Source organism: Triturus cristatus, chromosome 3_2, assembly GCF_964204655.1.
Source record: "Triturus cristatus chromosome 3_2, aTriCri1.1, whole genome shotgun sequence".
Taxonomy (NCBI): domain Eukaryota; kingdom Metazoa; phylum Chordata; class Amphibia; order Caudata; family Salamandridae; genus Triturus; species Triturus cristatus.
In genome coordinates, this window is record NC_140584.1 from 782,628,572 (window position 1) to 782,641,856 (window position 13,285).

At 40.2% G+C, this 13,285-nt stretch overlaps 1 protein-coding gene across 1 annotated transcript; it reads right to left on the reverse strand.

The window, feature by feature from the left end:
• Window positions 1-439: 439 nt before the first annotated feature.
• On the reverse strand, window positions 440-12,917 carry LOC146858126 (gamma-crystallin D-like). The gene is made up of 3 exons (XM_085646890.1): window positions 12,903-12,917; window positions 10,371-10,613; window positions 440-737 (listed from the first exon to the last, which is right to left on the reverse strand). The coding sequence occupies exons 1-3, from the start codon at window positions 12,909-12,911 to the stop codon at window positions 462-464; spliced, it is 528 nt and encodes a 175-aa protein (XP_085503016.1). The 5' UTR covers window positions 12,912-12,917; the 3' UTR covers window positions 440-461.
• Between the last annotated feature and the right edge of the window lie 368 nt (window positions 12,918-13,285).

Sequence of the window (13,285 nt, forward strand, 5' to 3'; positions counted from 1 at the left end):
TCATCCCGGGCTCAATTGTCATTGGACTAAAATTGCACCTATCACATCTATTGACTACCATTGGCACTTTACTCTTTCTTGGTACTTCTTTCACGTAAATCTTTAAAAAAAATTGTCCTTTGGTGTCATTTTGCGTATTTACATTTTGAAGTTTGATATTTATTGGGTTTTACATTTCAACTGTTTTATTATTTCTAAATGAGTTATACATTTTTGTGAAGTTAAGCCTGTCTACTCTGTGCCATAGCTACCAGGAGTTGAGCTCAGATTTAAGTTACTGAAACTTTTGACTGAACCTAAGAAGATAATGACTTTATCGTTTGTGGTAGACTCTAATTCACCCCAACTAACAAATCACTTTCTCACAAGGAAGTAAACACTGGAAAAATGGATTACCTAAAGTCACAGGGTTTATTTAGGTTGAACGCTAATATTCAAGGTTGAACAACAAAGCTCAGTATTTAATACACATCAATGATGCGTCGTATGGAGCCAACTTTGGCATTCATGGCCCCCCAATTGGTGTATCGCCTATATTCTCCAGGCTTGAGCAGGTACTGTTTGCCTCGATAGTTTGGCTGTTCATAGAAGATCCAGGAACCTTCTAAGATGTTGCAGGATTGCACCTCGTGGTATTGAAAGTGCTCATAGAGAGATGCACAGTCTTCAACCAGCTCAAGCATATGACCTTTGAAGTCTTCTCGTTCGTACACCCTTGCCTTGTGAGAACCTCGGTACTAAAAAAAAGCAAGAACAAAAAACAGAAAAAACATCAGGGATATTCAGCCACTTCAATCCTGCATTTATACACATGTTTTTAAATGGATTTTTAAATACAATGTCATCATGCTTGATATCAGAATGGTTATAAATAAAAACTGTGCACACTGCGGTATTTAATTCTGAAGTATCCCAAATTCTAATTCTGAGGACCTAGGTAGTTCTAGGTTGCAGAATTGCCACAGCATTATGAGAAATCCTCTTTGGAATGGGTAATTATTACATATAGCAAATTCATCTTTTTCTGCAGCGCCACCCCAGATTGTTTGCCTTTTTCTGCACCCAATTTTCTGTTTTTATGATTCTGAGCACTTTACCACTACTTAACAGAAGTAAAATGCCTATGCATTCCCTCTAAAATGCATGCAGTGTGATGGACCTTCCTATTTGGCCTATTTAACTTTCCCTGTAAGTCCATTGTAAATGGTATCTAAAGGACACCTATGGCATGGGAATGGCATATATGGGCTACAATATATATTTATACCACCCACATATGTGACAAAACATATTTCTTCCACAAGCAACACTGTGCTTTGGCAGACTGCAGCTTGAGTGCACATGGCAGAGAAAACTGCTTTTGCTATGTAGATAAAGCCTACTTTTTATATATTTATAAATCACAATTAAAATGCACATAGAGGACAGCAAGCTAATAAATAAAAATAAAAATAGTTGATATACCCTCTAAATAAAAGGCAATTGCTATTTCACATTGTAGGCCAGGCTAGGCTTTTTCATGAAAGGCTTAGGTGGGATTAAGATCTTTGTTTTCCACCTCTGCTTAAAAGAGAGCTAGAAAGCAGTTTCAAAGTTATTTTCTGCCTAGTTTTTAAAATCTGACTTAAGGTTGAAATCAGATTTTTGATAACTTGAGCATAAAAGTATCTTGTAAAAATGCATTGTAGGCTGCCAGACTTAATACCAGTTCAGCTACTCATCACACCTCATGAACTGTAAAACAAATCTTTGGTTGATTGGGAGAGTTAAAGACTCAGAGGTCAACAGTTTTCTTGTTTTTTTTATTGGAGTAAGTTTTAATTCCATGGGGAATACACACATTGAGCTAAATAAAATCCCAATCTGAGAAAAGCACACACCACCATCAGAGAAATAAGAAAACCAAGAAACAAAATACTATAAAGGTCAATATAAAATACAGGGTGTGTCTGATTAACAAACTATTACAGAACAAACAAAAGAGTCTTGATGAAGAGAAGGGGTCATGACCAGCCATGATAAGCCCAAAAATGGCTAGGCACCCCCTCATTGGGTCTCAGATTCTCCTTAACCTGGTCCTATGCTTACCATTGACTATTAGAGAAACTTTTTTAAAAAGCCGGTATTCAGAAATTCATGCCAGCAGAGCATTGGACTTGGGGCCTCCTTGGGAAGCCAATGTCGGACCAGCACCAATCTTGCCAATCATATTGCAAAAAATATATCCCTGCTAGATTTAATGAAATTGCAGAGGAATGTCCTAATACTAGTAACTTGAGATACCAAACCACATTAGCCTGAAAAGTAGTGCTTTCCCCTTATTGAATCCCAAATGAATTTAACTCACAGGCAAGCGACAAAGATATGCACAGCTTCTGCCAGCTCACCCCTACATCTGAAGCATTTTGCATCTTGTCCGACCTTCATAACATAGAGATGATAGGGCATAAAATGAAGATCATTGATGAGCTTAAAATGATGAGCTTTGACCCTCGAAACATTCAAAACGCAATGTCCCAGCACGTTTGTTTGCCTAAAATCATCTGAGTTTATCTCCTCTCTGAGGTGCTGGCTCCACTCTGGCTCACCTCAGCTAAAGAAATCGTTTTGTAGGCAAGGCTCACATTTCCCTTGAGGGGACCTTTCATCATGTAATCCAGAAAACTGTTTGGAGCACAAACAGACGTCTTCTGATTTTATATTGCCTAAGATATGCTGAACCTGGAAATACAGAAAGAATCCAGCATGAGGAGGGAAAGCTGTTGTTACAGGATCTCATAAGAGAGGAGAGTGCCACACTCAAATAATTGCCCTGATGTAAGGTGTTAGGAGGGGAAACATCCATTACAACGCAGTCATTACAACGCACTACCTTAACAATGCACTTGTTACAACGCAACTGCCTTTGCATCGCATGCCAAATGCATACCATTACAACGCATGTCACTCAACGCATGCCATTCCAACTCAAACCATTACAACGAATGCTATTCCATCGCATTATAAGGTAAGTAATGGAGATTATTTAGTTTTAGGGTGAGCATGGGTTTTGGGGTACATAGGAATAGTAATTTTCACCCCCTACACTATCCAACACTTTCCCTACTGTTGCACTCACTGGAGTGGGAATAGTCATTTTTACCCCTACACTATCCAACACTTACCCCACTGTTGTCATAAAAGTATTATGCGTTTTAATGGTATGCGTTGGATTGTTATGCGTTGCAATAGAATGCTTTGTAATGGTAGTTTTTGAAAATGAGTTGTAATGGCATGCGTTGTAAAATAATGCGATGTAATGGTAGTTGCAATGTAAAAACCGCATTGTAAAATCATGCGATGTAATGGTAGCTGCAATGTAAATACCGCGTTGTAAAAGCATGCGTTGTAATTTTTTGCATTGTAATGTCATATATTTAGTTAGGAGCCTTCCCAGCATTAAAAAAACCCACACGTATCTGCAGAGGCAAATCAGGATTATAACCCAAATATGTATACTTGTTATACAGAGTAATAAACTATACCATCTTTTTAAAATAAGACCAGATGGAAAGATACACCCACAAGGTCTTAAACCTAGTCCTTTTAAAGTAGACCGTATCAATGCTACCAACATGAGGAGCAATAAAGTCACCCCACTGTGAATACTCTGGAAATAAGTGCCCCAGGAACAATGACTCCCTACCAAGAATCTTGACTAATATGGTAATAAAGGCAGCAAGGTAGTACACCCGAAGATCAGGTAGGGAGAGACCCCCACTCTCCCATGACAGTTAAGGCACTGTATCTCGGACCTAGGTTTGCGTGAGCTCCAGATTAATTTCTGGCAGGATGCCTTTATCTTATGAAAAATACTTTTCTAGAGATAGGGAGCTATACACCTGAAAGATAGATATAGTGAGATAATGGAATCATTTTATTAAGGCTACATCTCCCAATTATCCACAGATGTAATCTATTCCACTTATCAAAGGTCTCTACTGTCCTTGCAAAAAGTTGACCATAATTGAGCTCAATTAAATCTGTCATTTTTAGTGATAATTGAACCCCAAGATATATTGCTGAGGGTACCCAACACCTGTCTTATCCCAAACCAGAGATATTGTTCAAAGCCTGGGTCTTATCGATATTAAGCTTATATCCCAATACAGCCCTACATTTATTTGTAATTGTGTTTATTTCAGTTAAAGCAATAGCGGGGGAAGAAGTCAAAATTTTCAAATTTTCCACGTAGGCAAAGACCTTAAGCTCCATCCAATCTATTTGCAGTGGGTGAATCTCCTAAGACACTCTCAAAGCCTGAATAAGGCTCGATAGATAGTGCGAACAGCTGTGGTGGCAAAGGACACCCTTGCAGAGTACCCGTGGTGATCATTATAGGGTCTGAAAGAGTAACTAAACACAAGACTTTTATACAGCTGCTGTACCCAGTTGATGAACCGGGGGCCAAGGCCAAAAGCTCTCATAACTAGCCATAGGAGACCCAGTTAAATGCCTTTTCTGCATCAAGTATCATGTGAACGGGCCCCATTCATCCAACCCACTTTCCAAGGAAGTAATAGCTGTATTAGTATGAGCGGTAGTGTCTATATCTGGTATAAACCCATGCTCGTTCTAATCAACCAAGCCCAAGATCACAGAAGATAATCTATTGACCAAGATCCGGGTATAGATTTTAGAATCAACGGTAATCAACAAAATCAGTTGATATGGCCCTAACAACGTAGGGTCTTTCCCTTTCTAAGGAATCATACAATGTTTGGCTCTGACCATGATTCAGGCATCTCTCCAAGAGACTCAAAAGAGTTAAAGAGGTCACATAGAAGAGGTGCAAGGAAAGGTAAAAAGGCTGCATAAAACTCAAGGGGTATTCGATCTGAACCGGACATGTTACCCCTGGCGAGTTGTCTGACTGCGGTCTCAATTTCAAGCAGCATTATTGGATTATCCAACCTAGACCGCTGTACCCCAATCAGCTCACGATGATAGTACATGCTGATAAAATGTTCGATGGCATCCCAATCCTCCAGATATAGCCTCTGATAAAAGCTACAGCATTCTTCCTGAATAAGTACTGGGTTGTGCACCTGTTTTATCTAATCATTAGACTTTTCTGAATCGTATTTGTGCTAGCTCTATCCTGAACAGGAAGGACAGTATTTGCCCCATCTCTTAGTTATTTTCAAAAGTAGTTCATTGTTTAGCTTAAATCTTCTTAACTGACCTGTCCCAAAGTCTCTCCCTAAAGGGTGGCCTGAGCAGTTGTGAGTTGATCTAAGATTGATAAGAACATTTCTCTGCCCTGGTTAATTACACTCTGTGCCAAGTGACATTCCATATGATCAAAGGAAGGCCGTATATGACCCTCAATCTTGCACTGCTCCTTTCTCAGAAACTATGAATATTTTATAGTAGACCCTCTGCAACACACTTGAAGCCTATCCCATACCATCAATGTAGAGGCAGAACCAACATTAAACTCCAGATATTCCCTTAGTTACTTATTCAAGAAATAGATCTATTCATCATCAAATAAAATCTTCGTATCAAAAGTCCAGGTGCCAGACCAATAAGTCTGAAATGGCCATTCCACTGAAAGAAACAGAGATAATGGATTATGATCAGAGATCACTCTTTGGATTCAGTTGGATAAGAAGGAGGGGTAATAGAGAGTAACTGGCAAGGAGCATATCAATCCACAAACATCAGTGGTGAGGGGCTGTCCAGAAAGTAAACGAGGGCTCCTTAGAATGATAGTTCGGCCAGACATCGATTAGTGCGTAGGATGCCATTAATTTTCTCAAAGCATCCCTAAGATGTAGCTTGACTATAGGAGCCATACTCAGTTTAACACTACATGAAGAGTCAGAACCAGGATGAACAACAACATTAAAATCACCACAGAGTATCACTGGGTCAGGCCACTGATGCAGCTCCACCAGCAGACCAGTATAAACCACAGGGTCATCCTCATTGAGCAATAAACAATACACAGAGTTAATTGAATGTTATCCCAGATAAATGTCATGATAATCAATCGACCATTAGGATTCTCATTATGCCCTGCCAAAGCGTAGTTCTTGTTCTGAACCAGGAGGCCTACTCTCATCTGAGCAGAGGTGAAGCAGGTGGTAAAATGCACTCAATCAATAACTCAGGTCATCCAATAGCACAGATTGCTATTTGGTAAGATGATTCTGCTGTAGGCAAATGATATGCGGGCCCAAATAAAACAATTCCTCCTTGATTAATTTACATGTATGGGGCATTTTGATCCCATTTACATTCCATGAAAGAATATGAATGTGCCGGTGATGACCCTTAGTACTGTTAGCCATTGTCAGAGTCACTCCTAGGCCAGACGCATCTTGTATTGGACAAAGGAGACAGACCCCATCACTGCATTTGATCTCTGTATATGATCATAAGACAACTATTTTTCACCAAATGTTCATGTTTTCCCCACGCTCCTGCCAGCATCCACTCCTTATTCTAATGCAAACATCTATACCGACATTGTGACCCAAGTCCACACCTCTGTGAGAAACCTTCTCCACACTACCACCCCACCCAGGTCTCCTGCCCCATACCAAAGCCCCATAAAAGGGCCATCCCCACACCCCCCCAAAAAAACAGAAAAGATATTGGATCCTGCAAGCTACTGTGGAGAACAATCCCCCACCCAACCCGAGAGGGTCTCCAACCAATGTATGGAGAAGATAGAAGAGAAATGAAATACACATGAGGACACATGAGAAGAAAATAGAGATGAAAAGAAAATCACCATAAATCAGGGTGATTTCTCATGAAGCCAGCTAGAAAAAGTCTGTATCCAGTCAATAAGGACACTACAATTACGCATTACTACACTGGCCTTCATTCCTGCAAAATATCTATAACTTTTGAAGCGTCAAAGCAAAAATACATTTGGCTCTTATACCGAATACTCAATGTGGCAGGTTCCATTAAAAAAACTGTTACCCCAAGTTTATGGAGGGCAGATATATGTTCCTGTACCTGCCACTGCCTGACCACTGTCTCATGACAGAAATCCGAGTGAAAAAAAAACTCAACCCCGCAGGATTTGATTGGGGACCTAGGTCAGGCTGCCCTGAAGATTTCTTGCTGCAACAGAAAGTTACCCAAATAAAATAAATCAAAATAGCCTGTGAATAATGGGCCAGCAAGCCCTCCTTAGGTGAACGAAATGAAAAGCAGTGAGCCCTCTGAATCATGCTGTCCATGCCCTAATCATTAAGTGAAGAAAAAGATTCCCTGAAGAGATGTACGATGTACCTTCGTGAATCATCCCCATCAGCACCTTCAGGAATGCCAAGGACCCTTATATTATTCCTACAGGATCTATTTTCCAGGTCTTCCCCCTAGATGAGACTGACAAACTGAAATGTGTGCAGCCTAGAGTCGGATTCATTGTTGTACTGGTCGAGACCATAGCAGGCTGATCTTCTTCTCCCTGTCATCGTGGACTGTGGAGGAAGCTAAAGAGACGCATGCAGCAGTGCCCCCCAACGATTGTCTTGGGAGGCATCCTGGTAAAACAGAGGCTGAAAGTTATTTGTCATGAAAATGACTGCCGTCACTTTCTTGCTTTAAAGGGACCCCCTCTCATGCTTTAAGCAGTTGCATCAGGAGGCCTGGGGGGGTGGTACTACATTGGTTGTCCCTCCGCTGAACAGCTAACTTCGAAATCGAGTGGGTGACCGCCAAGGCGGCGGGCTGGAAAACAGGCTGAAATATCGACAGTGGGACCAGTCGCACCAAGATCTAAATCAGGCCTTATGTTTGAAGGTGGAACCATTGTCCAGGACAACTCACTTGGGTTAACCAACCTTGTGGTTGGTTTGAAATGTGCCTAGGTCCCAGTTCATAACTAACTGTTGTTTTCCCATAGTGCTTGATGTTTTCTATGTGCTTTTTTCCTAAAAAAAAAAAAAAGGTTTAAAAAATCATATCTCTAATTGCTTTTCACCTATTTTGGTAATTTTGGTGTATTGTTGTTCATTACATTTCCCTCTACTTGTCTACATTGGTTTGGGAATGTTATTGTGTTGTGTTCTTTACTTTTAAATTGATGGTACTGCTTGAATTTAGCATGATCTTCTGCTTGTGTCATAACTACCAGAAATGTTCTTAGAACTGTGTTTTAATCTAACCAGAGTTGGTTCATTGAGTTGGTTGGAGTTCCCGTATCCCAAGTTAAAAACTCTATTTCTGGCATTACAGAAAATAGTGTTTCTCCACTGATTTCTGCATTAATTCCTTATTACCTCTCTGTTTTCCAATGACAGGTAGTACTTGGCCCATAGGGCCTTTACCGCACATCTCAAAAGTCCATTTTCAACCCTAACAAGAGTTACTAGCCAGATTGGGAACTCCATTTAAGTCAGCTTGATTGCCTTCATTATCACTTCAAATAATTTGATGTGTAGAAAGTGCATTAAATAGGCTGAAGGAGGGCAAACAAGAAACAGCATGTGTGAGAGATCACCATTGCATGTTTGATTATTTTTTGGGCTTCAATCTGTGGTTCTATATCGTTAAATATTTTTGTAAGAAAATGTCTCTTTTTGCATGATCACCCCCAGTTTTTGTATTGATGCTGCTGGTTTTTCTACTTTGTTGCAGTGGGGCCTTGCTAACCAGACACCTGTGCATGTGCTCTGAGCTCTAAAACATGTACAATTGTCAAATCCAAGAATTGCATCTTTAAATCACCTGTAGGCCCCTAGTATATCGTACCCTGTGTACCCAGAGCTTGTAAATTAAATGCCACTAGGAGACTGTTCCCATTGGGCGCAGGGTCAAGACAGATTTGCATATGGCTGGGTCCAAACTGGAATTGCATGGTGAGCAAAAAACACAACAGATTTAGGCCCAGATCTCTCTACTGGGGTGAATGTATGACATTGTTCGGCATTCTGTCCATCAATTGTTCTTTTTACAATTGTCACCCCGAGTGGGACAGGTATGCCCAGATGTGGGTCCCGTGCTCTCCATACCACTGGAGTCAAGCTATCCTGGCTGATGAGGGCTGAAAGCCCAAAACCGGTCCTAAGATACTTGTTTCCAGTCCAGGGAGGACCTGGCCTGGCAGTTCGGGCTGGACTGTTCCCATTGGTCACAGGGTCATGACTGATTTGCATATGCCTGGGTCCACACTGGAATGGCATGGTGAGAAAAAACACTGGATTTTGGCCCGGATCTCTGTATTGGGGAGAATGTATGACATTGTTTGGCATTCTGTCCATCAACTGTTCTTTTTGCAATTGTCACCCCGAGTGGGACTGGCATGCCCAGATGTGGGTCCGCATGCCACTGGAGTCAAGCTATCTTGGCTGATGAGGGCTAAAAACCCGAAACCGGTCCTAGGATGCTTGTTTCCAGTCCAGGTAGGACCTGGCCTGGCAGTTCGGGCTGGACTGTTCCCATTGGGCGCAGGGTCAAGATTGATTTACATATGGCTGGGTCCAAACTGGAATGGCATGGTGAGCAAAAAAACGATGGATTTAGGCCCAGATCTCTGTACTGGGGTGAATGTATGACATTGTTCTGCATTCTGTCCATCAATTGTTCTTTTTGCTATTCTATAAACATGGCCCCATAGCTTAGAGGTTCTACCGTACTTTCTGCTAGTATGAAGGAAAAGAAGGACATTTCAGATGTCAGTATAAACCATAAATAATTGTGTTAACCGTAGTAGAGAGTGTCTGCTAAAGAACAAAATTTGAAACCAGAACGTGGGTCCACATTTACGACCACGACCAAAAGTGAAGCAGGTAATCACAAGAGGTTAGCTTTAGCTTTTCTACGTAGGTATTTGAGGGCCTACTGGGGATATGTATCCACTAAGAAAACAAAATGAGATAATGCTGAGAAGAGGCTTTCCATATCACACACACAGACTTAATTGAATTCTGGTGGAGAATGAAAGCCAGTGTTAAAAATCTGAGCACCAGTACAATATGTACTGGTGCAAAGCATATAGCTACTACATATACATAATAACCTTTATATATTTGCATTAGATTATTAGGAGACCTTTCAGTAGAAAATGTTGCAAACAATTGTACTCTCCAGTCTAGATCCTTCTACGCCCATGTGAAAATAGTCCTAATGTAGACTCTGTAATCTCCGGCATCAGATCCATGTCCAAAACTAATCCTCAGATATCTTTCAGTGTCAATTCTGAAATAATTCCATCCCTGAGATGCTACGATGGCAAAAAGAGACTTTAAATGTATTTTATAAAATATCACCATTCCCTTTTTTACCTCCTCCCTAGCACTCACACCAAGTGGATATTAGGAATAGAAAAACTGATCACAATTGCTACAAAAGAAATAACTTACTGGTGAGATCAAGCGACATGATCTGATGGAGTCATTCAAACCCATCCACTGCTGGAACTCAGGGTATTTTCCCCGTCTCAAGAAGTACTGGAGTCCAGAATAGTTTTGGCATTCATAGATCATCCAGTTGCCATTTTCAACTTGGATGGAGTTGCATCGGCTGAAGTATGGGTGGAGATCAGAAGCATCTGAGATGCACTCATAAGAGCGACCCTGGAAGTTCTTGTCCTCATAGAAGATTATCTGCAGAATGAAAAATATTGTTAGTATTGTTGAGTTCAATATTTTCTGATGATCTTGAGTGGGATCTTGAGTGGGCAGGTAAAACATTTATAGGCTACGCATTCTAATTTTGAAAAGCAAATTTTGTTTTGCATCACATGCCTGACATTATCAGTGGCACACAGACGTATTCTAAAATGTGGTCATGTAAAGATTTCCTCCTAAACAGGGAACAATTATTAGCAACACAACAAGAATAGAAAGTTAGTAGTGCAATTCAAAAGGAATGTTTTAATAGACCTCTAGTGAAGTACAATATGGTATTGTGCAATCTGGTGCAGTTATGAAAACTATGCATTTTATTTGTACAGTAAAAAGATTTTACATATTGGGGACCTTTATAAAATGTTTTCTGCAAGATGGTTCTCCCATGCAAGAAACATACTCTCACTTTAAGCAGGTCGTTCCCCTCACTGTGCAGTAGTCATTTGGTGTACTAGCCTGAAGCAAAGGGACATTAAAAGTGAGGCTAGTGTTCATAGTGAAATCCTGAGCAATCATAACAACTCCAGCAGCTCATTGTCACAATCCTGACTTTTATTGCCTGACAAGCACTCGTGCAAAAAAACATAAACAAAAAGAATGTTATAGCTAGATTTTTCATACACACTAAAATACATGAGACAATAATACTCGATTTAAAAAGCTTTAATTGACAATGTGTGTTCTTGTAGCTCCAGTAATTGAGCACACAGAGTACCAGTCAGTGGAGCTAGGGATAGTGCCCCCAAATCTCTCTATCCAGAGCACTGGACTCATTTCTAATGTCGAGACTCCCTAAATGTTCTATGCGAGAGAAAGTCATGACTCCTGTGTTTCTTTTAGATCCGCCTCTGTGGTAAAATAAAGTACAATATCAGGCTATGCATCAAAGCATTTTCCAAAGCTGTGTTAAAAATTGATTCACTCCTATGAATTTCAACTGCATCTGGAGGGACAGTAGATTGTGGGCTGCAGAATCTGAATTCTATTAATAAAATGTAACTGCAGTGGAAATACCGTGTGTGTTTGAACGAAGGAAATTGGTGAGGAGCAAAGTCATTGGTGGTTAGACAGAGTATCGGAAACAGAAATACAGTGGGAAAAAATAATGTGTCAAGAATAGCGAGGACAAACATTCAGTGAAGGTAAGTGTCTATAGGTAACCAAAGTTTCACTATATATAACTCCTTGAATATGTACCGTGATGATATATATATATGTCGCCAAGGTACATGGAGCTTAGAATAGTAAATCTATTCTTATCTATCTGCACTTGCCTTCTCAATATTTTGGTCATCAATATTTTTGACTCCGTATTCTGCCAGCACAATATTTTTGTTTCCGATATTCTGTCAGTGATCCCTCACAAAATAATTATTTATTTCTTGAGTATTGTTTCCAAAAATATCGTACCATTGTAGTTAGTTAATACAAATCTACACCATTTGGAACTATATTTTGAACATTATATTTACGTCATACTATATTTTTCTCACGTATATTCTGAAGTAGAGTCTTAAATTATATCGAACTCAAGTAAAAAGGTCTACTGCAAACCAAATTTTCTCATTTGAAAAATAGAATTAAACGTTCAACGCAATATCGCCAGGGATTCAGATAAAGGCGCACTTCGAGTCTTGATGAAATCACATTGCACAACATTATTTTAAATTGACCCAAGTAAGAAACTGCAACTCATGTACAATATTCATAAATAACATAATTTCCATCAAAAAGTCGAAATAGTTGGGGATGTAGCTAACACTTTTTGCCCTGGAAAGTGACCCTGGATAGGTGAAAGTATTGACAGACAGAAGAGCGTCAGCTGATGTGAACACTTCCTGCAGGTATCTGAGGCGAACCTCCCATGCCGTCGAGCCAGGACCCAAGTATTCTAACTGTGTTGTTTGAGTCACTTACCTTCAACGAGGAAGTATTGATAACCAGGACTAAGCGACTACATTTCAGCTTTGTGTGAGTTTAATCACAGGTGTCGTGCCCTCGGGAAATCAGACACGATATCGTCAGCGCCTCTCTTTTTCCCCAATTAATTCCTACCACAAAACGATTAATAACTAACCTAATGTCAACGGACAGAACATTTACCACAAAAAGTTCAGAATAAATATGCAGCCTTTTTGATAACTACCGGCAAGCCGATAAAAACGCAGTACGCACTAGGGTGGCAGTTCTCGTTATGCAGGCGTGAACTTATTTTGAATTAAGATCTGTGGAATCATTGACCCAGACTTCCTGTATTAAACTTACCTTTCCCATGTTTGAATCACTGAATACCAATACTTAACTCTGCTAAAGTGCGTTCCAGACTTATATCTGCCACCCAGGCTGCATCTGCATAATTTAAACAAAAGAGGTCTTTTCTTTCTGAGTTCGCTGCCTCTCATCAGTTTCCAGCTCTATTGTAGCTGCCGATGGTTAATCTGCGCAGCGCACTCTGGCTGGCAATTTTATTGCTGGTCTGAATAAAAATCCTGAATGTGCCAGCCTGCCATTTCTGATCAGACATAGAAAATGCGAGTTGCTTGACTGTCATGAGCCTGTCCTGGCACAAACCGTACTACATTTTTAGAGAGTGTAGATTTTTCTTTTTTTTTTAAACCAGTCTTTTAAGTTACTTTAGTATAAAAATA

Bases quoted from the DNA above. Each gene is read 5' to 3' on its own strand.
- LOC146858126 (XM_085646890.1), bottom strand. The intron at 738-10,370 runs GTAAGTTATTTC...GCTTTTTTTTAG, and splicing joins CATGTCGCTTGATCTCACCA to TACCGAGGTTCTCACAAGGC.